At 43.9% G+C, this 26388-nt stretch overlaps 2 protein-coding genes and 1 long non-coding RNA gene across 5 annotated transcripts in view; 1 reads left to right on the top strand and 2 right to left on the bottom strand.

Annotated features, from left to right (window-relative positions):
- scyl1 (SCY1-like, kinase-like 1) overlaps positions 1-8531 on the top strand; it is a 123254-nt gene extending 114723 nt beyond the window's left edge. The window contains exons 14-19 of one of the 3 annotated variants that reach the window (XM_052073935.1): positions 1546-1740; positions 3206-3354; positions 3433-3522; positions 3636-3935; positions 4988-5066; positions 7280-8531. In XM_052073935.1, coding sequence (XP_051929895.1) covers positions 1546-1740; positions 3206-3354; positions 3433-3522; positions 3636-3935; positions 4988-5066; positions 7280-7407 — 941 coding nt within the window. In that variant the 3' untranslated portion in view covers positions 7408-8531. The remainder of the gene's footprint in view (positions 1-1545; positions 1741-3205; positions 3355-3432; positions 3523-3635; positions 3936-4987; positions 5067-7279) is intronic. The other 2 variants (XM_052073953.1, XM_052073944.1) reach the window with 2 other exon arrangements.
- Positions 8532-8735: 204 nt separating this feature from the next.
- On the bottom strand, positions 8736-24292 carry LOC127608203 (phospholipase A and acyltransferase 3-like). Its single transcript, XM_052077174.1, is given in 6 exon segments — positions 8736-9432; positions 21470-21738; positions 22278-22392; positions 23738-23784; positions 24204-24242; positions 24245-24292. Coding segments are annotated over 6 exon segments (606 nt in total). The 5' UTR covers positions 24267-24292; the 3' UTR covers positions 8736-9318.
- LOC127608248 (uncharacterized) lies at positions 13630-21462 on the bottom strand. The gene is made up of 3 exons (XR_007964219.1): positions 17277-21462; positions 16993-17113; positions 13630-16887 (listed from the first exon to the last, which is right to left on the bottom strand). It is a non-coding gene; the product is annotated as an uncharacterized LOC127608248 (long non-coding RNA).
- Positions 24293-26388: the final 2096 nt, after the last annotated feature.

Raw genomic sequence — 26388 nt, forward strand, 5'->3', positions numbered from 1 at the left:
AACCAGTCTTCATGTGTTTTGTGGACTTGGAGAAGGCGTTTGACCGTGTCCCTCAGGGATTTCTGTGGGAGGTGCTTTGTATGGTTGTATGGGGTACCGAACCCCCTGATATGGGCTGTTCGGTCACTATCCCACCGATGTCAGAGTTTGGTTCGCATTGCCGGCAGTAAGGGTAGGTAGGACTCCGCCAAGGCTGCCCTTTGTCGCCGATTCTGTTCATAACCTTTATGGACAGAATTTCTAGGCGCAGCCAAAGCGTTGAGGGGGTCCGTTTTGGTGGCCTCAGTATTGCATCTCTGCTTTTTGCAGATGATGTGGCACTGTTGGCTCCTTCAAGCAGGGCTCTCCAACTCTCACTGGAGCGTTTCGCAGCCGAGTGTGAAGCGGTTGGGATGAAAATCAGCACCTCCAAATCTGAAACCACGGTCCTCAGTCGGAAAAGGGTGGCGTGCCCCCTCCGGGTCGGGGAGGAGATCTTGCCCCAAGTGGAGGAGTTTAAGTATCTTGGGGTCTTGTTCACAAGTAAGGGCAGGAGGGAGGGAGAGATCGACAGGCGGATTGGTGCAGCGTCTGCTGTGATGCGGACTTTGTATCAAAGGGCGAAGCTCTCAATTTACTGGTCGATCTACGTTCCAACCGTCATCTATGGTCACGAGCTATGGGTCGTGACCGAAAGAACGAGATTCCGGATGCAAGCGGCCGAAATGAGTTTTCTCCCTTAGAGATAAGGTGAGAAGCTCGGTCATCCGGGAGAGGCTCAGCGTCGCGCCGCTTCTCCTTCACATCGAGAGGAACCAGATGAGGTGGCGTGGGCATCTGATTCGGATGCCTCATGAACGCCTCCCTGGTGAGGTGTTCCAGGCATGTCCCACCGGGAGGAGACCCAGAGGACGACCCAGAACACGCCGGAGAGACTATGTCACCCAACTGGCCTGGGAACGCCTTGGGATCCCCCGGGGAGAGCTGTAAGAAGTAGCTTGGATGAGGGAAGTCTGGGCTTCCCTGCTGAAGCTGCTGTCCCCCGCGACCGGATAAGCGGTAGAAGATGGAGGGACGGATGAATATGAATTCATCTTTGTCAACGCAGAATAATTTTGTTTCACCAGATATACCAAGGATTATGCTTTTGTTAATTTAATTTATTTTACTCATAATCTCTCAAGGGGAAGTTCAACACAGACATGCAGGCATGCAAAGAAATGAGATGTCAGAGTGAAAGGGGCACAGAATCAGGGGAATGCATGGTGCCTTGCTCAAGGGCACCACAACGAAACTCGGAAACAGAGTAGTTTCTCCAAAAAGTTACCAGTTTTTAAAATCTGTGTTAGTGTTCATTTCCAAAGCCCAAGTCTTTATGGATGAGGTAATGCTGACCCAGAAATGATAAAGATTTTGTCTTAGTTGCAAGAATGAAATGGTCTTATTGTCAATTTATTTCAACAATATGCGGTTGAAAAAACAAATTGGACTTACTCATGAATACTGAGTTCAATTCTAAAATAGGCAAAAAAAGATGATGAACTCACAATTCCTTGTGTTTAACAGAAAAGGATGTTGGGTCGTGTGCTCAGCCACCTGGTGCCTCTTCCGGTTGGACTGGCTGGGCTGTGACTGGCATGTCCTCGCTGACATCCAAATTGATACGCAACGCACCAGGGACAGTGGGAGGCGTGGCGCCTGAGGGCGGCATGGCTTCAAACGCCACCAGCGTGACTCCCGGCAGCACAGGTAGGAGCCCTGGTAAGGCGCAGATGACTATGAAACATTTCTGTACCACTGCCCCCGATAGGGGCCGCGCTCTGCTGCAAATAGTGAAAATCGGTGAGTAGTTGCCACCCCCCCCCCCCAAAAAAAAGTAGAAATGCTCATTAGAAAAGTTGGAAACGTAAATATATCACACTATAAGACCAAAACACTTCAGTATCATTTCAAACCCACTTTGCAACATAACCATTAAAAATAAATGGTTTAAAGATGATTTTATTAAAATACTGTAATAATATTCCTGGTAAAGCATCTTGACATCAATTATTCAGGGCTTTACACGAACTTAAACATTGGTAACAGACTTTTTCACTTGGTCGCTTGACCAGCACAGGATTTGGTGGCACCTTTTTTGGAGCGGTACAGCATGTCCATATTTGCCGATGTGTTGTTGTCTCACTTGGTATATCGTAGTTTGGTATGATGTAAATATTGAAAGTGACTCAATATATATTTGCAAAATACTTTGCTCAAGCCACAACTTTATTTGCAACAAGCATAGGCTGACAAAACTGTTGCATTATTTTATATAACTTTTACTAAGACAAAAAAAGGAAATAATACCGCAGCAAAAACTTAAAACATCAGCATAAAGCAGTGAAAAAATAGCTGACAGCCCCGCAACTTCAATTTTGATGTATTTGTGTTAATTCAAAATACTACAAGGATATTGATTAGCATACTTTTGATCAAATTCAAAAATACATTTTGGACAATTTCAAATACTTTTGAGCAAATGAACACAAATAAACAAACATTTTTGTGTGTACTACTGATTTTTGAATTTATATATCGGACTTCACAAATGTCTTAGGCCTCCAATATATTTTTTGTTTATTAATTAAGCCTTTGGGAAATATAAAATCTCATTGAATAATTATTTGACATTCCAACCGCTAAACTGAAGGATAGAGGCCAAGTGTAAGTCACTAGATGGACCATTGGTAGGAATTGAGTAAAATCACAGTGATTTCACCCCCATCATTCTTCTAGATAAGTCAACGATTATAAATCAATAGAAAGACCACATTATTTAGAGATTTGTAGCTATTGACATTTACTGCATCAAGGGACTTTTTTTTTGTTTCAGTTTAAAATGTCCAACTGTATTTGAATGCACGTGTTTCACCGAATGCGAGAGATTTCAATTGAATGTCATGTTCCCGTTATGATCCCCCCAATATTAGTGAGTTTTTCAGCAAATAGTTGACTTAGGTTCTACATAAAAAAGGGGATGAGGTGGATTTGTTAATAGCAAACCGACCAACCGAAAGTCAGTCAGGAATAGGACATTGTTGCTGAAAAGTAAGAAGACCAAGGAGGAGAATTCCCCCTACCCCCTGTCCCCGCCCACTTTCATGCAGCATGCAAATGCAGAACCTAAATATGATTGTCACACGTGTCCATTTCATGATTTTTCTCTCTTCTCTCCTCAACTTAGATTCTGTAGAGAAAGGTCCACATACATTCCAGGCCCTCGGTCCTTCTGCTTCAAGCCTTGTGGACAGATCACAAACTCTTGAAGGGATGGAAAATGACGAGGAGCCAGGAAAGCGCTGGGATGACGAGGAGGATTGGGGGAGTTTAGAGGTTGGGCCTATTTTCAATATGTATAATTTGTTCGCAGTGTTAGAATTTTGACACTTGGAGCTGTTTCCTTGCTACAAGGATTCAGAGAAAGGTCGACCTGAGAAGGATGACTGGAATACTGACTGGTCAGGAGTGGAGTCATCCAAAAAAACCACTGGTGGACACGAAGTAGGTTTCGTTTTAGCTTGCCTTCTTTGTTCGTTTTTTTTGTTTGTTTTGTTTTTGTTTTTAATTTAAACTCACTCGCTGATACTGCGACCACCATGATGCAACACATGTAGGCGAGCAGGTCGTTGTCCACCACGACGGTGAAAAAGCAAAGCTCAGACTGGAGCAGCTCAGGCTGGGACGCAGACGACAGCTGGTCCAACGAGAAAGAGGGCCAGGGTCAGAGTTCCGCTGGCGAGGAGGGCTGGGGCAACGAATGGACCGAGGAGGAGACGAATGTTGGCAATGCCGCCCTGCCTGAGGGGGTCCGCTTGGCCAGCGAGTACAACTGGGACAGTGGCAGTATGATCAAAGGAGCCAATCAGAACGACCTATTCGCCTGTGTGGCACAGAGAAACGCCACGGGCCCCACGGTAAGCATGTAGAATCATATAAAAACTTTTTTTTAAATTGTGGAATAATCAAATGCTTTAAATACAGTGGTGTCCTGAGATACTAATTTAATTCGTTCCTTGCCCACACTTGGCACTAAAAACAATTGTCAGTTTTCTGCTTCTAACTAACACCGTGCCCTATGGGATGCTACCAACCAAAATCTCTTAGAACAGGACTGCTGCTCCGTGTTTGCATTTGACTTTGTTGCTAGATTTACTGATTTTTCAGATCAAGTAAGGAGTGGTGATGTGCTGTATAGCGAGTGTGAAATTTTTCTCCCTCTATCTGTGTCGCCTCTGTTGAGTGAGAGAGAGTTGTAGTGGGCTTGCTGTCACTTTTGGCTGGATGGTTGAAGATGAAATGCATCTCTAGTATCGGTACGGCCGCATGGACCATGACGACGGGAAGCAGTTAGTCCTACTCGACCACATTTCACTCAAAATTACAATTCTAGGGGGTATATTATTCATGGGTCTTAAAAAGAAACAAAAAAATGTAATTGTTTCAGTGTCTACCAGCACCTAAGCTGTACCTGGGAGCTGTTTAAAATATATATATATACTGTATATATCGCGCACAACAGAACTCAATATGCTTTGCATACTGTAATTACAAGTAGTTAAAAACAGAATTGAAAAGATTTAAAAGCAAACTAAGGAAATAAAAAAGCTTATCGGTACTCTAATTAGTAAAATAGCATACAATGCAACAAGATTTGTGACTGCTGATTTTTTTTTTTTTTTTTGAAGACCTTAATTTTAGGTATGGGGGCAAGCGCATAGTTAAACCAGGTTTTAAAAGCATTCACTCTATCAGTATGTTTTCAAGTAGTATTCATTCATATTGTTCACTCTGATAATAAAAGATACCAGCAATCATGGGACTGTATTCTACACGAGTACAGAGAAAAAAAATTGCTTTGTAAGGGGGTTTCTAGGGGGACGTTTTGTTTACTGGTACATGTTATTTACAGGGTATTATGGTAAATCAGTTACTGTTTTTGATTAATGTGGTGTTTTCTTTTTTTTAGCCTGGAGGTGGCTGGGGTACAGACTCAACGGGAGACTGGGGCACTGAAGAAAGTTGGGAGGCATTGGATGGAAATCAAGGTGAGACTTGAAGTGTGTGTTTTGTTTTTCTACAGTCTCCAATTCAATTCGGGTTAAATTGTCTTGTTGTCAACGTCCATTAATTGATAGCGTCATCAATACTTTAACCAGCTGGCAACTCGCTGTACTGGCTTTCACCTCCAAATACCAGCTTGTGCACTCAATTTTTCCATGGTCCTCTGTTGCGGGGTCGGCTTTCTTTTCTAGATACATCTATATTTTATTTAGTGTCTTGGTAAGTTCAGTGTCTAAAAACTGTAATCCGCATGTGTACATATCATTGTTTCATGAAACATGAAAAACTGAAGTGAGTAAACTCCCAAAATGTGTTACCATTATTGTTGTCATCTGATTTATGATTTACTGATTTATGTTTATGCCACACTTGGTTGGTAAAATTTTGAGGGGGAGTCGTTGTTGACTGTAAGGCAGTTTTTTTTAGGAAGTTAATAATGGTAATTGAAGTACATGAAAATTGTCATTCATCTAAACCAGGGATGCTCAAACTTTTTGGATCGAAGATCTACTTTTCGATCAACTAACCACCCGGGATCTACCCTTACTGGCACGCACACACGCACACACACACACACACACACACACACACACACACACACACACACACACACACACACACACACACACACGCACACACACACGCACACACACACACACACACACACACACACACACACACACACACACACACACACACACACACACACACACACACACACTCTGTCAAGTCAAGTCAACAGTATTTATAGAGCACTTTCGAACAGCCATCGCTGCATACAAAGTGCTGTACATGGAGCGATTTAACATACACAATAAACAGCAAGACGAATCGGTAATAAAGGCGGTGGAAAGCACCAAACAGTAAAATCAAGGACAAATCATGCTGAGTCGAACGCCAAAGAATACAAGTGAGTTTTGAGGAGGGCTTTAAAGATGGGCAGCGAGGAGGCTTGCCGAATGTTCAGTGGGAGGTCATTCCAGAGAAAGGGACCAGCAACAGAAAAGGCTTGATCCCCTCTGAGCCTCAGTTTAGCTCTTGGTACCTCCAACAAAGACTGGTCCACAGACCTGAGGCGCCGGGCAGGTGTGTAGGGGCGGATGAGCTCAGAGAGGTAAGGTGGCGCGAGATTATTCAGAGATTTGAAAACAAAGAGGAGGATCTTGAAAATAACTCTAAAATGAATGGGGAGCCAGTGAAGGGATGCCAGAGTGGGAGTTATATGCTCCCTCTTACGAGTACCAGTCAAGAGGCGAGCAGCGGCATTCTGGACCAGCTGAAGGCGCTTAATGGAGGACTGGCTGACTCCAAAGTACAAGGCATTGCAGTAATCCAGCCGGGATGTGATTTTCTGATGAGAAACAGCCTGAAACTGAGGCATGCGACGCACTTTTGCAGCCTGTTAACTATCGTAGCTCACACGTACCGTTTTATAAGTGCTTCACGTCACCGTAATCACGCGCCAGCGTAAATTCAAGATTTACCTGCTTTATTTTATTTTTAAATATTTTTTGGGTGAAAATGAAACTCATAAGATGATTAGGGTGCAGTGTACATCAACACAAAATATATATTATTAACATGTACAAAGACACACAAATGGTTGTTTGTTTGTTTTTTCTCCTCGACACTCCTCAGATCTACTTGGGACCTGTCTTAGATCTACCGGTAGATCAGGATCTACCTAATGAGCACCCCTGATCTAAACTAATGGTTTGTCTTTATTTTAGCATAACCCTAAATTTTAAAATCAAAACATTAATGTATAATTTATCTGATATTGTGTATTGTCTAATATTAATTTCTTACTTATGTTGGTTAAAAAACTACATGGGAAGACTGGGGAAATATAACCACATATTAAATCACAATGACATTACTGAGGGGAGTGGGGTGGGAGTACTGTATAACAATTAGATAATTTTCAAAATTGCATTGTCAGATTTTTCCAAACACGTCAAGCACTGCTGCTGGCTTGCTTTTAGTTTCAGTGAGGCATCCATGTTGTTAATGCCCCAAACACATGATGGCAGATGAACTGACTACAACCTCTTATCATCGTCATTTTGCAGTGGTAAAGTTGATACATCAGTGAAGGGGTAGAACCTACCCTTAGTCTTGATGTGTGCAGTCGTGATTTAAAATAAGCTTGCATCACTTCCTGTATTTCATACAGATCGGTTTGTGTATCGCCCAGCAGGTCTGAGCAAGGCCGAGCTGTCCAAGAAGAAACGTGAGGAGAGGAGGAAAGAGCTGGAGGCCAAACGGGCAGAGCGCAAAGCTGCAAAAGGTCCCCTCAAGCTGGGTGCACGCAAACTAGACTGAGGCGCCGTTTAATGAGGTACAGCCATGAGCGCCTTTGACTGAACAAGGCCCTTGAGTTGGAGGCTCCACATTCCGAGTAAAGATCCAACGACAGTGGACACTTCCTTTTGAACTGTCGCTCACTTGGCCAACATACCTTTGGATCCTGCGATGATCATCACAGAAACTTGATGAGGTGGTTGACAGCGCAGCAATCACTAGTTTGTCTCGCGTTGTATTGTTGTGAATGGGAAGAGAAGAAGCAAAAAGCAATTGGGAGTTGATGACACAATATGTCCGTTTCCTCCTGATAAAAGGGCCACTGTTGTAAAGTAAATGTACATAAAATGGAGCATCTTGGCCTGAGAAAAAATACTTTTTCATGTAGTCAAAATATATATAAATGAGTTTCATCATTTCCAGGAAGCTCACAAACACTGTTGTTCCTGGCTTTATCAGTCCGTGCATGCACTTTTAGAGGCCAATCAAGAAATTGAACGACCAGTTACATTTGAACCAAAGTCATTTGATAGGTTCAGTACAAGAATACGCTTGAGGAACGCAAAACACTTGATTGATTGCCACAGTTCAACAACAGTAGCAGCAGCATACAAACGGTTTGGAAATGTTTTTATCAATTTGGCTTACATTTTCCACAAATGTTGTGATGGACAAATGCTATCATTTGACATTTTTCCTTTCCTTTTGAAAAGCTGTATTCTTGTATATCCAGTGCACCCAGCGTGTTCCATAAATTTTCACACAAATGTTATTTTTTTTTTACATAAAAGAATTACTTTCAGCTGCTTTTTTTTTAAACCTGCTGACTGTGGTTCTGAGCAAAGGAGATCCACTTCTGTCTTTCACTTTTTATTTATGTGCCTTCATTTACTTTGCTGGACAAGACTCAGCTTGCTTCCCAGTTTTGAATGGTATGGAACACATTCCATGTTCCCAGTAAAATATGTAAAAATCATGTGTTTGTTGGATGGTTTGGATGATATTGCTGCAGGGACCATCAATCGTGGATGTAAAGAGTTGACACTTTAGCAGGCAGACACAAATGAAGCCTTTAAAAAGAGGCTGCAAATTATGTAGCATGCATGTGAGCTCTTCTGAAATAAACATATCAATGCGTCTTTGAATACGTCAGTGTTCTTGTTGAGGCAAATTGCAGTTGAGTTAGTTTAGAAAGTTAATTTAGCCAAATTTAGACACTTAAAAGAAGAGACCATACATACAAATCATGGAAATAAAAAAAAAGACCACCGTCCTCTAAGGTTAATTACATGGAATTTTATTTAGATAAGATAAGATATGCTTTATTTGTCCCACACTGGGGAAATTTACAGCCTCCAGCAGCAAGAATGTAGGTAGAAAGAAGAAAGAAGAAAAAAAACAACAAACGCCGTTCAATTAAGTGCAATATAAACAAAAAATGGATAAATCGCAGTGCTATTTACAATTGTCTTTCACATCATTTAATTATTATTATTGTTATTGTTATTGTTATTTTTATTCAGCAGCCTGACAGCAGTCTGTAGGAACGAGCGTCTATCTCTCCTTCTTGCAGCGCGAGCTACCAAGTGCTGTCAGGGTGGGCTGGAGGGGGTGGGAGGCACTGGCCATCATAGCTTTTAGCTTAGTTAGCATCCTTCTGTTGCCCACCTCCTCCAGAGTGTCACGGGTAAACAGACACTTTTTATCAAACAGATAAAAAGGTTTCAAATTCTTGTCAAACTCCATTTAAATTCAAAAACAGTACAAATCTAAATTGTTTTAATTGCAATTGCTCCTATTTATGAGGTGATACAATGATAAACGTATGACATTATTAGGGTAATGTGAATCCCTTTTTATGAGACTGCTTACAGTATGCGTGAAGCTTTCCTGGTGAATCACTGAATTCAAAGGCCAGTGTCCAGTTTTGTATTACTGTTTGCGCTTGTTCTTGTCTCTGAGCAGAGTTGTTATCAGAGCTGCAATGGGTAGAGCACACAAGGTCGTGATACCTGCAACCGCAAATGCTTCTCCCGCTTGTTGCACCTGCAAAGAGAGGTTACACTTTTTATCTACTTGGAAAAAAAAGCCCCCTCCGTGAGCCGTCATCGTGGTGGAGGGGTTTGTGTGTCCCAATGATCCTAGGAGCTAAGTTGCCTGGGGCTTTATGCCCCTGGTAGGGTCACCCATGGCAAACAGGTCCTAAGTGAGGGACCAGACAAAGCACGGCTCATAAAACCCCTTATGATGAACAAAATAAATGGAACCCAGTTTCCCTTGCCCGGACGTGGGTCACCGGGGCCCCCCTCTGGAGCCAGGCCTGGGGGTGGGGCTCGTTGGCAAGTGCCTGGTGGCCAGGCCTGCACCCATGGGGCCCGGCCGGGCTCAGCCCTAAGAGGCAATGTGGGTCCCCCTTCTCATGGGCTCACCACCCATGGGAGGGGCCAAAGGGGTCGGGTGCAGTGTGAGCTGGGCGGCAACCAAAGGCGGGGACCCTGGCGGTCCGATCCTCGGCTGCAGAAGCTAGGTCTTGGGACATGGAATGTCACCTCTCTGGCAGGGAAGGGGCCCGAGCTGGTGTGTGAGGCAGAGAATTTCCGACTGGATATAGTCGGACTTGCCTCCACACACAGCCTGGGTTCTGGTATGAGTTCTCTCGAGAGGGGTTGGACTCTATTTCACTCTGGAGTTGCCCACGGTAAGAGGCGCAGAGCAGGTGTGGGCATACTCATTTTTTCCCCCGGATCAGTGCCTGTACATTGGGGTTCACACCGGTAGACGAGAGGGTTGCCTTCCTCCGCCTTCGGGTGGGGGGAGGGGTGCGGTTCCTGACCGTTGTTTGTGCATACACACCCAACAGTAGTTCAGGGTACCCACCCTTTTTGGAGTCCTTGGAAGGTGTGCTGGAGAGTACTCCTGCTGGGGACTCCCTTGTTCTGCTGGGGGACTTCAATGCTCACGTGGGCAACACTGTGAGACCTGGAGGGGCGTGATTAGGAGGAACGGCCTTGACTTTGTGGTTGTATCATCGGATTTGTGACCACATGTTCTGGACACTCGGGTGAAGAGAGGGGCGGAGCTGTCAACTGATCACCACCTGGTGGTGAGTAGGCTCCGATTGTGGGGGAAGATACCGGTCCATCCTGGCAGACCCAAACGCATTGTGAGGCTTTGTTGGAAGTGTCTGACGGAATCCCCCGTAAGAAGGAGTTTCAACTCCCACCTCCGACAAAGCCTTTCCCATGTTCCGGGAGAGGCGGGGGACATTGAGTCCGAGTGGACCATGTTCCGTGCCTCTATTGTTGAGGGCGGCCAATCTGAGTTGTGGCCGTAAGGTGGTTGGTGCCTGTCGTGGCGGCAACCCCCGTACTCGCTGGTGGACACCAGCAGTAAGGGATGCCGTCAAGCTGAAGGAGTCCTATCGAGCCTTTATGGCATGTGGGACCCCAGAGGCAGCTGACGGGTATCGACTGGCCAAGCGGAACGCAGCTTCGGTGGTCGCCGAGGCCAAAACTCGGGCGTGGGAAGAGTTTAGTGAGGCCATGGAAGCCGACTTCCGGACGGCTTCGAGGAAATTCTGGTCCACCATTCGACATCTCCGTAGGGGGAAACAGTGCACCACGAACACTGTGCACAGTGTTCGTGCACAACCCCAACCCTAACCCCTAACCTAACCCCTAACCCTAAACCCTAACCCTAAACCTAACCCCTAACCCTAACCCTAACCCTCGACTCGGGACGTTGTGAGCCGGTCGGCGTAGTACTGCGAAGACTTCCTCAACTCCACCAGCACGCCTTGGAGGAAGCAAAGACTGGGGACTCTGAGGTAGGCTCTCCTATCTCTGTGGTCGAAGTTACCGATGTGGTTAAAAAGCTCCTCGGTTGCAGGGCCCCAGGGGGGAGGATGAGAACCGCCCGGAGTTCCTCAAGGCTCTGGATGTTGTGGGGCTGTCCTGTTGCCCTGCAACATCGCATGGTCAGCGGGGAGAGTGCCTCTGGATTGGTAGATGGTGGTCCCTCTTTTTAAAAAGGGGGACCGGAGGGTGTGTTCCAACTACAGAGGGATCACACTCCTCAGCCTCCCTGGTAAGGTCTATTCAGGGGTGTTGGAGAGGAGCGTCTGTCAGGAAGTCGAGCCTCAGATTGAGGAGGAGCAGTGTGGTTTTCGTCCCGGCCGTGGAACAGTGGACCAACTCTACACCCTTAGCAGTGTCCTCGAGAGTATGTGGGAATTCGCCCAACCAGTCTTCATGTGTTTTGTGGACTTGGAGAAGGCGTTTGACCGTGTCTCTCAGGGATTTCTGTGGGAGGTGCTTTGTATGGGTGTATGGGGTACTGAACCCCCTGATACGGGCTGTTCGGTCACTATCCCACTCATGTCAGAGTTTGGTTCGCATTGCCGGGCGGTAAGTCGTTTCCAGTGAGGGTAGTATTCCGCCAAGGCTGCCCTATGTCGCCGATTCTGTTCATAACCTCTATGGACAGAATTTCTACGCATAGCCGAAGCGTTGAGGGAGTCCGTTTTGGTGGCCTGAGTATTGCATCCCTGCTTTTTGCAGATGATGTGGTACTGTTGGCTCCTTCAAGCAGGGCTCTCCAACTCTCACTGGAGCGTTTCGCAGCCGAGTGGAAAGCGGTTGGGATGAAAATCAGCACCTCCCAATCTAAAACCATGGTCCTCAGTCGGAAAAGGTTGGAGTGCCCCCTCCGGGTCCGGGAGGAGATCTTGCCCCATGTGGAGGAGTTTAATTATCTTGGGGTCTTGTTCACGAGTGAGGGCAGGAGGGAGCGAGAGATCGACAGGCGGATTGGTGCAGTGTCTGCTGTGATGCGGACTTTGTATCGGTCTGTTGTGGTAAACAAGGAGCTGAGCCAAAGGGCAAAGCTCTCAATTTACCGGTCGATCTACGTTCCAACCGTCATCTATGGTCACGAGCTATGGGTCGTGACCGAAAGAACGAGATTCCGGATACAAGCGGCCGAAATGAGTTTTCTCCGCAGGGTGTCCGGGCCTCTCCATTAGAGATAAGGTGAGAAGCTCGGTCATCCGGGAGAGGCTCAGCGTCGCGCCGCTTCTCCTTCACATCGAGAGGAACCAGATGAGGTGGCGTGGGCATCTGATTCGGATGCCTCCTGAACCTGGTGAGGTGTGCCGGGTATGTCCCACCGGGAGGAGACCCCGAGGTTCACCCAGGACACGCTGAGGAGACTATGTAACACAGCTGGCCTGGGAACGCCTCGGGACCCCCCGGGGAGAGCTGGAAGAAGTAGCTTGGGAGAGGGGAAGTCCGGGCTTCCCTGCTAAGCTGTTACCCCCGCGACCCGGCCCCGGATAAGCGGTAGAAGCTGGATGGATGGAAAAAAAAGCAATTGGGTAGTTCGTTCTTTCTTTCTTTTGGGGAGAGCAAGGCAGGTTTTTGGATAACACATAACCAGACATATAGTGCATTTGCACAATCTAATAAAATCCAATATTAGAGCCATATAAACCATTTATTATGGGGTTATTTCTTCCTGCACGTGGAATTTTAAATACCAAATATGGGTGGTTAACCATTTAAGACGACACAATGGAGGTCTATGGTACTTGCGCTAACTGCCTTTTCCATTAAAAAAAAACAAAAACCTCAATAACTCAACTGTATTTATAGAGCACTTTCAAACAGCCATCGCTGCTAAAAAGTGCTATACATGCAGCAACAATTATATGTAAAACAATAAAGCAATACATCAGTAACAAAGACGGTAGAAAGTACCAAACAGTAAAAGTAAGATCAAGTCCGAGTCATGCTTAGTCAAATGCCAAAGAATACAAGTGAGTTTTGAGGTGGATTTTAAAGATGGGCAGCGAGGGGGCTTGCCGAATGTTCAGTGGGAGGTCATTCCAGAGAGAGGGACCAGCTCTCTGTGTAGGGGCGGATGAGCTCAGAGAGGTAAGGTGGCGCAAGGTCATTTAAAGATTTGAAAACAAATAATAGGATCTTTAAAAGAACCCTAAAATGTATAGGGAGCCAGTGAATGGTCATGTCAACAAAAAGGTCATCATATGCCATGTAATTTTATTTATGTGCAGTGGTACGTTGAATTACAAATACGTTTTATGTGCACCCATTTGTCTAAACACGGTATTCAAATGAAGTAATGACTGTCAAAGCTGACCTCTTGTTGGGTTTGGCCATGTGCTAGTCGTTACCTTAGCACTGTGATCAGTGGCGGTTCTGGGGGGGGGGGGGGCTTGGAGCAAGGGGGGCCAATGCCCCTGTAGCACTGATTCTGGCCCCCCGTTCTGGCCCCCCCTCCGAGCGTAGATTATGCAATCGCCCCGAGTCGCCGACGCGAAAGGTGGAACAAAAGTGCGTGATTTAACATTCTCGTCGGACCCTTTAGTGCGCTGCACCACTTAAATGGGAAAATGAGAAGCAGTCCGCAGAGAAGGAAATTACCACGACGTGCGTGTGCATGTGCGTGTGTGTATTTGTGTGTGTAACTTTTTTAGTCTCCCTTTTTATTTTAATTTTTATTTAACAGGATCATTATATAAGACATTGCCTTTTAAAATTTGGATAATTATATGCATGTAAAACATCTAGCTTCAATGTATTTACAATTTTTGTCCCCGGCAGGCTGGTACCATATCATCCCCTGCCTTGAATATTCTCAACAGATGGACACGGCGTATTGTTACGCTTGCAGACATTTTAGCCCTCCTAATACAGTTTTTTTTCTCATCACTGTAATGTTGTGACTACAATTTCAAAGTTTGAAGAAATAAAAAGTCAAATAAGATTTCGAATCTGTCTTTTTAGCCCTGGGTTGAATGTGCCCCCCCATCAAAACCCCTGGCCCCAGCCCGCCCCCCTCAGTGAAATTGATCCAGAACCGCCCCTGACTGTGATGTTATTTTCAGTCGACTGCAAGATGTTGTACAGGATAAGTGAGATAGATAAAGACAAGTGGATTTTTCTGCTTAATTCATATTGTTATGTCAGCTCACTGCCGATCTTTAAAAGTCATCTTAAAACTAATTTTTATTCTTTGGCTTTTGACTTGGCATGAGACTTGTTTAGTGTTACTGTTTTTGTGCTTTTTACTGTCTTTGTTATTAATTTGTTTGTTGTGTGAGCGTGGATGGTTGTTCGTCTCTGTGTGCCCTGTGATTGGCTGGCAACCGACTCAGGGTGTCCCCCGCCTACTGCCCGAAGACAGCTGGGATAGGCTCCAGCGCCCCCCGCGACATTAGTGAGGATCAAGCGGCTCGGAAGATGAATGAATGAATGAATGAATGAATTATTTTTGCTCCATGTGCAGAACTTTGTATACAACTGGTTGTTTTAAAGTGCTCTGTGAATATAGCTTAGCTGAGTTTAGATATTCCACAAACACAATATTAATCAGAACAGTGCTTAGACTACCTCACATTACTGTAAAGAACATTTTTGGCTTTCCATTTGAAGGCAATTATAATCTTACACTTTTTCATGAAAAATTACTAAGGTACAGTGGGACAAATAACTATTGAGTCAACCACCAATTGTGCAGGTTCTCCTACTTGAAAAGATTAGAGAGGCCATTAATTGTCAACATGGGTAAAGCTCAACCATGAGAGACAGAGTGTAGGGAAAAAACTCAGAAAATTACATTGTTTGATTTTTAATGAATTTATTTGCAAATTAGAGTGGAAAATAAGTATTTGGTCAGCTACAAGGAAGCAAGATTTCTGGCTGTCAAAGAGGTCTAACTTCTAATGAGTTCTAACGAGGCTCCTCTCGTTACCTGTATTAATGGCGCCTGTTTTAACTCGTTATTGGTGTAAGACACCCGTCTACAACCTCAGTCAGTCACACTCCAAACTCCACTTGTCACGTTGCGAGGTGGACCCCAAAAAGCAGGGTGTATTTAAAGAATTGTATTCAAAACAAAGAAAATTAAATCCAAAACACACAAAGTCCAAAGTATCAAACAAAAACCATGACTAAAGCTAGTGATGGGTCCATGAGGCCTCATGAGGCGTGTCAACACACTGACACACTGTGTTGATACTGTGCTGATACTGTGTCACTGACCACTGCCACCTGCTGGACCTTCAAGATCCCTGCAGCCAACCCACTTAACAGACTGAACTGACTGATAAATTGTTTTGTATATTGAACATATAAAATATACAATTCGGTAATAAATTGGCAAAAGGTGAAGGTAAGATATAAAAAAAGGAAAAGAAAATAGTCATCATCACAAATATGTGTTCAAAGGAGTAGAAAGAAGCAAAAAACCTACCCCGAGTCCTAACCCTTCTTATATATGAATTGATAATTTTTCTAAATAGGAAAGAAAGTCTAAATATCAACAAATGCTTTTACCCTTATGTATGCTGTACTAATACATTTTTACAACATTAGGTATACACATTTTTACAACATTAGGTATATACAGTACATACTCTTTAGAGCACATGTATATGTCGATTTTCTCATATTCATAATGGATGCTACATTTCATTAATATATTAAATAATCTCATCAATGTATTTCTGATGTATTGCTATATTTCATGAGTGTATCGAATTTATCAGCTTAATTCTGATTTGTGTAGTTGTCTTGTACTACTCTCGGATTCATTTTTAATCTCAGCAAGAGAGTTCCTCATTTTACTGGTCCGTTTCAGAATCATTCCACAGATTTACACCTATTACAGATACACTCCTTTGTGTGATGTTCGTTCGTGTTTTGGATTTTTTTGTATAGATTAGTACCCCCTAAATTATGACAACTTTCTCGAATTTTAAAAAGCTTCTGGATCTTTTGGCAAAGGTTATTATTGTGTGCTTTGTACATTAATTGGGCGATTTTGAAGTCAATCAGGTCATGAGATTTCATTGTTTAATTTGATAAACAGTGCATTTGTGGGTTCCGTCCATTTGGAGCCAGTGATTGTTCCGATTGCTTTGAATTGTAGTTTTAAAACAGTGTTTTACTGGCATTTCCCCATATTCCCACACAATAGGTCAAATATGGAAGTAGTAAAAGTATAAGGTGTACAAGTATCTCTTGTTCAGCACATCCTTAGTTTTTGGGAGGATCCCTATGGTTTGGGATATTTTTCTTTTATTATCTATTATGTAGCTGCCAGCACGGTTTTGCATCTACAACCGTTCCAAAACATTTTCATAAGGTCATTCATCGATTTGATGATGAAGTGTATACAATCATCATTCACATCCATGCATTAATTTTGCAACATTCAATGTGTTCAAATAATGTGAAGATCATTTGAATGAGGATGCTTGTGGGCTTTTATTTCACAAATTTTTATTGAGAAAAATAAGATGCTCCAATGTTTTAAACTTCAGCCTGTTGCGTCTTTTACAAGCGATTTCTCCTGCTGTGGAGAACACACGCTCACAAGGGACAGATGAGGCTGGCGTACAAAGGAACTCCTTTGCGAGGTTGGAGAGGTTTGGGAAAGAAGTGTGTTGGTCCTTCCAGTACAGCTGCTTCCTGGAACCTTGATTGTCAAACATGGAGTGGAGAGTCAACCAATAATAATTACTGATTGTCAATTAAATCATCAACATAGCAACCGTGAAAAGATGAGTGAACGTTTGTATACCTGGCGTAATACTGGGTGTATCGCGAACTTCATTCTCATGCTTGGCCCGATAATGCCTCGGCATGGTGGAGGTGCTTCTGTTGGTGTATGACAATTCGACTTGGCAAATTCGACATTTCACCTTGAATGAAATGTGAATAAGAAGTAACTAAGAGTTACCTTGAAATGTATTCGGATTAGAATGGTACAACACATGTCAATAATCTCAGTGGCACTCGGCGAGTGCTTCTCGCCGAGAGGCTCTCGGCGACAGAAGGCGATTTGAATAAATAAATAAATAATACCTTATTCTCCAGGACATCAAAATGGTCCCACACGGCGGATGATTTGCGTCTCTGCTCCATAATCGGCAAGGAAGGCAAGGCACGAACACGAAGTCTGCACTGACACGAACTTCGACAAGCGAGCGTGAGTGAGGTCTGGCTTGTTTCGGCAAGTGGCACTGTGTCGCCAAACCCACTTCCTTATAAACACTGTGCGGCGGGCTTTTGCTGCGTCAACGCCCTCTGCACTGAGTCGACGCCCCCTGGACTAAGTGGCGCAGCCTGTACTGTGCCAAGCAGCCGATGCAGTCTAAACTGCACCGGTGCAGTCAATTAGCAGCCTGGACTGTGTCAACGCAGCCGATGTGTCAATTAGCAGCCTGGACTGTGTCAACACAGTCGATGTGTCAATTAGCAGCCTGGACTGTGTCAACGCAGCCGGTGTGTCAATTAGAAGCCTGGACTGTGTCAATGCAGTTCACGTGTCAATCACGTGACGTAATGAAGCAGCACATGCATCGACACGTGGTTTGCTCTGTGAGCCCGGCGCATGTGTCAATGCATCGGTGTCGCTGGACCCATCACTAACGAAAGCTAAAACATAACAATGAACTAAACATGACAGAAACCAAGAGCAAGCAGCAACAATGACCCGACCCTGAGTGTTCGGGCTGGGAGTCCTTTTAAAGGCCTGATTACCTATGACCAACAGGTGTGCAGCTGCCAGGGGAGCCCTACAGTGCCACCTGTTGGTCCCTAAACCAAATCATGACACCACTATGGCCAAGACCAAAGAGCTGTAGAAGGACACCAGAGACAAAATTGTAGACCTGCACCAGGCTGGGAAGACTGAATCTGCAATAGGTAAAACGCTCGGTGTAAATAAATCAACTGTGGGAGCAATTATTAGAAAATGCAAGACATACAAGACCACTGATAATCTCCCTTGATCTGGGGCTCCATGCAAGATCTCACCCCGTGGCGTCAAAATGATAACAAGAACAGTGAGCAAAAATCCCAGAACCACACGCGGGGACTTAGTGAATGACCTACAGAGAGCTGGGACCACAGTAACAAAGGCTACAATCAGTAACACAATGCGCCGCCAGGGACTCAAATCCTGCACTGCCAGATGTGTCACCCTGCTGAAGCCAGTACACGTCCAGGCCCGTCTGCAGTTCGGTATAGAGCATTTGGATGCTCCAGAAGAGGACTGGGAGAATGTGTTCTGGTCAGATGAAACCAAAATAGAACTTTTTGGTAGAAACACAGGTTCTCGTGTTTGGAGGAGAAACAATACTGAATTGCATCCGAAGAACACCATACCCACGGTGAAGCATGGGGGTGGAAACATCACGCTTTGGGGCTGTTTTTCTGAAAAGGGACCAGGACGACTGATCTGTGTAAAGGAAAGAATGAATGGTGTCGTGTATCGAGGGATCTGGAGTGAAAATCTTCTTCCATCAGCAAGTGCATTGAAGATGAGACATGGCTGGGTCACTCAGCATGACAATGATCCCAAACACACAGCCAGGGCAACAAAGGAGGGACTTCGTAAGAAGCATTTCAAGGTCCTGGAGTGGCCTAGCCAGTCTCCAGATCTCAACCCCATTGAAAATCTGTGGAGGGAGTTGAAAGTCCGTGTTGCCCAACGACAGCCCCAAAACAGCACTGCTCTAAAGGAGCTCTGCATGGAAGAATGAGACAAAATACGAGCAACAGTGTGTGAAAAGCTTGTGAAGAGTGACAGAAAACGTTTGGCCTCCGTTAATTTCCAACACAGGGTACATAACAAAGTATTGAGATGAACTTTTGGTATTGACCAAATACTTATTTTCCACCATGATTTGCAAATAAAATCTTTAAAAATCAAACAATGTAATTTTCTGACTTTTTTCTCTACACTCTGTCTCTCATGGTTGAGGTTTACCCATGTTGACAATTACAGGCCTCTCTAATCTTTTCAAATCGGAGAACTTGCACAATTGGTGGTTGACTAAATACTTATTTGCGCCACTGTAAATACTAGGGATGTGAATCTCAGCACTGAGGACGATTCGATACACATCACGATCCACTGCCAGCGATGCGATACTTAAACGATACATGGAATTTTCTGGCGATACGATGCGATACGTTTCACCGTCGTCACGATGCGATACGATTCGATACACATTAAGTTCAAATCAATGCGATCCGATACGATACAATGCAATTTGTTGCGATATTGTGCAATTAAACATGATGCAAATAAGCAAAGAAAAAAAGCTTTTGAAAAGATGGAATTCAGTATGGTATTACAAAAAGGATACCACTTTATTCCTTATAAAGAGTAGAACTTGTAAAACAACTTATTTAAGCCCTTTCACAATTGGGTTTTGTGCAAAGAAAATGTAAACAATTTGGCACCTGAGACTCACAGCTGTTGCTATAGTGTAAACACAAACAGACTATTCTCACTGAGTGTCTTATATGAAATATAATAATAATATATATATGTATATGAATCTCTAGCGCAAGATGTCCACCCATCCACTGTAAGTGCAACTCTTTGCGCACTATTCAGCGACACAGTAATCTCACTTCTCACTTTGTTGTACACATCGGGAATATGTTTGTAAGTGAACACAGACCTGTCTGGTATTTTATACCTGGGTTCCAAAACGTGCACGAGCGGTCTGAAACCCTCGTTGTCCACCATGCTAAGTGGTCTTTGCATATGAAATAAGCAGTGGCCTTAGTTATAGCCATTGCGCGGTCACAGTGAGTTGCAAGGGGACTCCCAAAATAAGAGGCCATTTTTTTCTGATCCTGACCTGGTTTACCAAGAGTTTCTCCGGTGTCCGACGAGGAACTGGGCGTGGAAGCGGGGGAGCGGGAGGGAAACTTGTCGGTGATCTGGTGCCATCGGTTTAAGTGGGTCTGCATATTTGTGGTGCTGCAGTTGTATGGCTTCTTAGTGCGACATTCCTTGCAAATTACGGAGGTTTTATCAAGCTTTCCGTCTTTCTTTTCGAAGCCGTAGTATTTCCAAACATAAGATTTGAATGTTGCGGCTGCATTAAATATACTAGTTTCCTTGCTGCTGCGTGCGCTAACTTCCATAATGTTTCGCTCGCTGTGTACTGGACTGTACGTGACGCACGGCTACCGTCCGTATTCAACACAAAACGCAAAGCAATGATGGTGCATTCATTGCGCCTAGGAAAGGGCAGATATGTGACGTTTAACATGAATAAAACGGCGATTGAATCGGATTTTACCGATACCCATCAATGCATCGTGATGAATCGCGATTTCACCCGTCAATCGCGTCGTACCCAGTGAATGAGCCGATGCACTCGGATCGCGGACGTGCGCATCGATGTATCGATTAATATCGATTATTTTCCACACCCTTAGTAAATACTATTCAAATGGTATCGGGAGGAAGTAAAGGACATGCATGGCTGTCAGCTATTCTGTGGGAATTTCATGCTTGTCAATCCTCTCATATGCCCATTACGACGCAATGTTTGTAAGTATTTACGTGATGAGATTTAGATTCTGTTGTTGCTACCAAAATGCAAAAATGCATTCACCAGTTAATGCATTTCTTGCATGATTTTGTACATAAAAAACCCTCACTGTTGTAAAGTTAATAGTAAAGGACAAAGTATTGTAAAAAAAAATCAAATTTTCTGCCTGCAACTCATATTGTGGTTGTTATGAGCACTAAGAGGCCCCAAAAATGTTATTTTGTTCATTGTATTTTTTGTTGTTGTTTTTGAACGACTGGATGATTTAATCAGTTGGTGATCTGAATATTTTCTGCCAAATATCCGAACTAGCATCGCTCAAAAAATAATAATAATAATCCATATCAACCGGTCTCTACAAACCATGCTTCCTGAAATCTGCACAGAACGCTCAGTGCTTAAATATCGTTCATATCATATTTCAAGGATCCCCTCTTTGCTTTTTGTTAGCCCTGAGTATGGCTCCCAAGTGATTGTGGTGCTCCAGCAGCTGCTGTGCTCAGCGGGGAGAGAGAGAGAGTGGCGTGAGAACTACAAGATGACACAGACAGTCGACACTCACTCAGCCATCCCATTTTAAGCCAAAACGCATGATATGACTCCAGTGTATATGACTTTTGACACTGTAACAAACTGTATATTACTGATCTCCCCCACAATGCATTGTACTTCTCATTGTGTAAATGTTCCACCTACCTGCTGAGACTGGGGCTTGCCATAACGCAGCCAGGTGGCAAAGTGCTCGCAATTTTCACTGACAATGTCGTATGGCAGTTGTTCGCCCACCAAATGAAGGGCATCGCTCACGATCAAGTCGACAGGACGAGGCTGGTAAATTGTGTCCAACAAGTTGTTTACTCTCCAGGGGCTGGTACGCACCACCTTCCGCAGCTCCTCCTTCTTCACGATGGCCGTGTTTGTTAGGACGGACATCAAACTGCTCGCACTCGCACCCGGGACTTCGGCTATAGTTAAGAGTGACACAAAGGGAGAAACTGACCTTTGATATCAACAACACAGGTTTTAAAATTGAACATGTGTCGTATTGTCAGCGGTACGGGCAGAATCACGGTGAAAACCCTTAAAATTCCCCAAAGGAGTAAATTCCAGGTTTGAGTCAATAATGGCCATCATAAAATTTGTTAGTGGGTTGATTGGCGATTGAGTGAACACTTGCAATTGCCCAAACATCTCACAAAAATAATTCCTTCCGAATTATTTCAGAAAGAAAAAAAAATGTTGGAAAAACCTACTAAAACATCTGAACTTTGTATGGTGTTAATCAGCGGTATGATAAATTGTGCCAGTTGTGTGCCGATTCCCATTAAAATGAGTTGGAATGTGATTGGCTAATTCTGAACATAGCCACATCTGAAGCAGCCATATGATCTCAGTTGTTTATTTTCAGTTCCTCTCTGGAAAAGGGTTGTCTAGACTTTTTCTATCAACTGTATAAGATTCCTGGGTGTGTGGGTGTATTGCGCTTTTGGTCAACACAACTTACAATCTGGGGCCAAATGAACAACACAGCCATCGCCGATGTATACTGCCCAATGCTTATAGGTGCCACGGGAGATTTCTATCAAGTCGCCAAGCTCCGGTTTCTCAGTGTAGTTTGGCTGGAAAACAAATGGGGGGGAAAAGAAATATGTGTTAATTACATCTTGTCTTGGGGTTTTGACATAACCCAAATACATTATGGTGGAAGCCCTACTGTATATAAATAAAGATGAGTTGAGCATTTAGAACTTACACTGACCTGAGCAATAAAGTCGTAGTTACAGTAAATACTGCATTGTATAAACACAGTCCGGCCATGAATATAAATGATCAAATGAAAAAACAGTAAGTATGCCAGTAGCTGAGCATGGCTTCTTGTGATCCGCGACCACGTATTCCAACCACCAGCAGACTAAGATCCAGGAGCAGAGCCAGAAAGTTTTCAGTGGGATAGCCAGAATGTTGATCACCTCAGTGAGGAGTGGCCATATGTGAACGTAAGTGTACAGTTTGCGTTCTTCAAACCCCTTCTGTATCTAAGAAGTCAATGTTTATCACACCATCCACAGTCAGAGTTTCCATGAAATAAAATGCATACATTTACAGAATCTTGGCCAACACACCCATAATACAAACGGAACAACTCCAAGTAAAAAGCAACTGTTTGCTAAGCTTAATTTAATATACGGTACTGTACTATATAATGACATTTTCTTTGCCATTGCTTTTTCTTTTGTGTACTGAAGTGTGTCTTCGGCCCATATTTAGTCGTGCCTGTGTAACTTTCTCATAACCGCAGTGAAACTCTTGATTTGTAGCCAGATGTGTCCTTGAAACATGCCACCTCATCAGTTAACCTTGTTAATTGTTGCCCGGGGCATCGGAATGCGCCACTTGATACAACCTAGATTCGGTTTAGACAATAACGAAAGTCTAGATGTTGCACAACAGTTTCGGTAACGCCCTTCTGATAATATAAATACTGTTTATAGAGTCCTTTGTGTCTTTGCACTTGTGATCTGCTCCAGCCATGGTCTGTAACTCACGTGTGCCCGGAATATTCGGCAAATAAAACCCTCGAAGAAGCTGATCATCTTCTCCAGCCTGTATTCAAACAACCAACATTCTCACTACCCGAAATTAAACGAATATGCAGAAAGAAAAAAAGGCCACCTTCCTCCAACAGTACCAACTCATCAGCCAGTTCATAATATGAAAAAGACAGAGTACGGTCTCGACAACTTGCCAAATGTGGTCTTTCTTTGAACGTACATGAGAATGTTCTTTAGAAAGCAGGTCTCTGTGTACTGAACCCACCTCCCCAGAGAGTGACGAGGGGTCACTCTGCCCCTTCTAAGACTCATTTGGATAAAAATAATAATAATTGCCACAAACAATAATATTCAGGCTTGGCAATTAAATCAGACAAAATAACTACGTTTAGGATTAAGAGGATTCTTTTACCTGTGCTGATGCCATGTCTGTTGTAGCGCTCTGTACACTTTGACACTCTTAAAAATAATGAGACAAAAGTTAAATTATTTAACGATTCACATTGCACATCTTTTACCTGAATGTGAACTAAGCTGACTGCGAGGCAACTATTGGTGAGCTCAATACTTACTGACTGCCTGCGTGTGCGTGTGCGTGTGTGTGTGTGCGTGTGTGTGTGTGCGCGTTATCTAATATTAAGTAGCGTTTTAAATAACACTGCAATTGTTACACTGTCGCTCCTAATTATAGTCATGTTTGCTGTTATAATGATAATAAACTATTATTTATAAACGACACAATTGGGAGACTGCCCTACGTCACTGTCATCCATCCAAACACCATTTGAAACCAAATTTGCATCAAATAGTCCCATAAAATCGATTTCATAAATCAACATTAAATCACATTGTTTCATTTTCACTATGGATACCCTTACCTCGGTCCCTGGCGTTGTGTGCACTGACGCTTGTGTGATTGTAAAAACGTAACCGAAAGTCATTGCTTGTAAATCCACAGCAAGAGTCACTCGAGGTCGTTACAGATCAGCTGACCGACAAGTTCCTTCGAAATAAATGTTTGTCAAAATAAATTCATGAACCGTATATACTGGAATGTAATGTACGTGTATATGTGTGTACGCATATGTTTATCTAAATATATGCTATTTTGTATGAATTCATTTACGACCTATCGTGCTTTGCATTTTATTTATTTTTAATTTATGTAGAGTGGCCGATGGTGTCCTCAACGCTGTGCGGGCAGCGTGGGGTCGATTCCCACTCAATATACGTTTCTAAATGTGCACCGTGACTGACTGGCGACCAGTTCGGAGTTATGTCTTTTGTACGTTGTGAGCTGTGCTACCCCTCCCCCCCCCCCCCCTCCCCCACACGCCCACCCGTTCAGGATAAGCGGTGGTGAAGATGGACGGATGGATAATGTCTTTATTTTTCAATGTTTTTTTTGTGCTTCACACACACACACACATTCACTCACTCTCTCTTTCTTTCTCTCTCTACATATACAGTATACACACACCCGGGGCGGTGGGCCAGTGGTTCGTGTGGGATTCGATTCCGGCTCTGGCCTCCTTGTGTGGAGTTTGCATGTTCTCCCCGTGCCTGTGTGGGGTTTCTCTGGGCACTCTGGTTTCCTCCCACATTGCAAAAACATGCATGGCAGGCTGATTGAACACTCTAAATCAGGGGTCCCCAAACTACGGCCCGTCAGCACATTTGGCCCGGCCCTCTAACCCTCCTGTTGTCCCCCTAAATGATAATTTTTTAACTTGAAAATGTATGACTTTTCCTAGATTGGCCCCAACTGCAGAACATTTTAAATGTTGTTTTTATTCACATTTCCATGGAAGCTGTACAAAAAAAAGTACAAAGGTGGTCTTCGGGTCAAAACGACCCATGACGCAAATAGGGTTGAAATCAAGGTCACAAAGTTATTTACACACCATAGAATGTTTCAGTGTTTTAGTTGTGTCTCAGATCAATTAGTAGAACACGTGAACAAGACAGTAGCAGACATAAACAAGACAAGATAGGTGTCTTGCTTATGCCGTTCTCGTAGATGGCAGAACTCTTCTTTTGTGGATTTCAAGGGGCTATAAAGGTGCTACAGATGACAGGACTCCGAATTCTCTCTGTGCTGACGCCATGAGTGTGCATTATGACATTGAAGAGGCTCTAGAGCTGATTTTTTCTGCTGTCCATTTATTTCCTGTTTTTTTCTGTGAAGACCTCAGAGAGGGTTATTTAGTTGTTATTTATTTCATTAATAGTGTTATTATTTGTTTCCTGACTTTTTTCTGTAAAGAACCTGGAAAGGCTTATTTGGTTATGTGTGGCTTTCTGGAAAACAATACATTTTTTAAGCTCCCCTACGATCGTCACCCTTTTTCTGTTACAGACTGACACCGGCCCCCCACCAGAGAAGGGAAAAGTTATGTGGCCTTCACAGGAAAAAATTTGGGGACCCCTGCTCTAAATTGTCCCTGAGTGTAACTCCCTCCTGCTCGGCCTCCCTCAAAAAAACCCTCCATAAGCTTCAGCTGGTCCAAAATTCAGCCGCTTGCATTGTCATGCAACACACCGTCCATAAACCATATTAAACCTAGCCTCCAACATCTCCACTGGCTCCACCGCATTCCATATAAAATCCTGCTCCTTACATTCAAAGCCATCCATAACCTTGCCCCTCCATAACTGTCTGACCCAATCCATATTCCTACACCTATCCACTCTCTTTTGCTCTTCCTCCTCACTGTCCTCCCTGCTCGCCTCGTCACCATGGGAAAGCCTTCAGTCGCTCTGCTCCCCAGCTCTGGAACACACTCCCTGACCTTCGTAACACAGACATAACACATTTCAAATCCAGCCGCAAAACACATCTGTTTAGACAAGCTTTTTCTTGTTCTTAGAAAGGCGCCCACAAATAAAATACTGTATATTATTATTATTATAAATTGTCCCTGGGTGGGAGTGTGAGCGCAGATGGTTCATCTCTGTGTGCCCTGCGATTGGCTGGCAACCAGTTCAGGGTGCCCACCGGCCTAATCTGCAAAGACAGTTGGAATCGGCTCCAGCATGCCCGCGACCTTTGTGAGGATAGGC

Source organism: Hippocampus zosterae, chromosome 1 (genome assembly GCF_025434085.1).
Source record: "Hippocampus zosterae strain Florida chromosome 1, ASM2543408v3, whole genome shotgun sequence".
Lineage (NCBI taxonomy): Eukaryota > Metazoa > Chordata > Actinopteri > Syngnathiformes > Syngnathidae > Hippocampus > Hippocampus zosterae.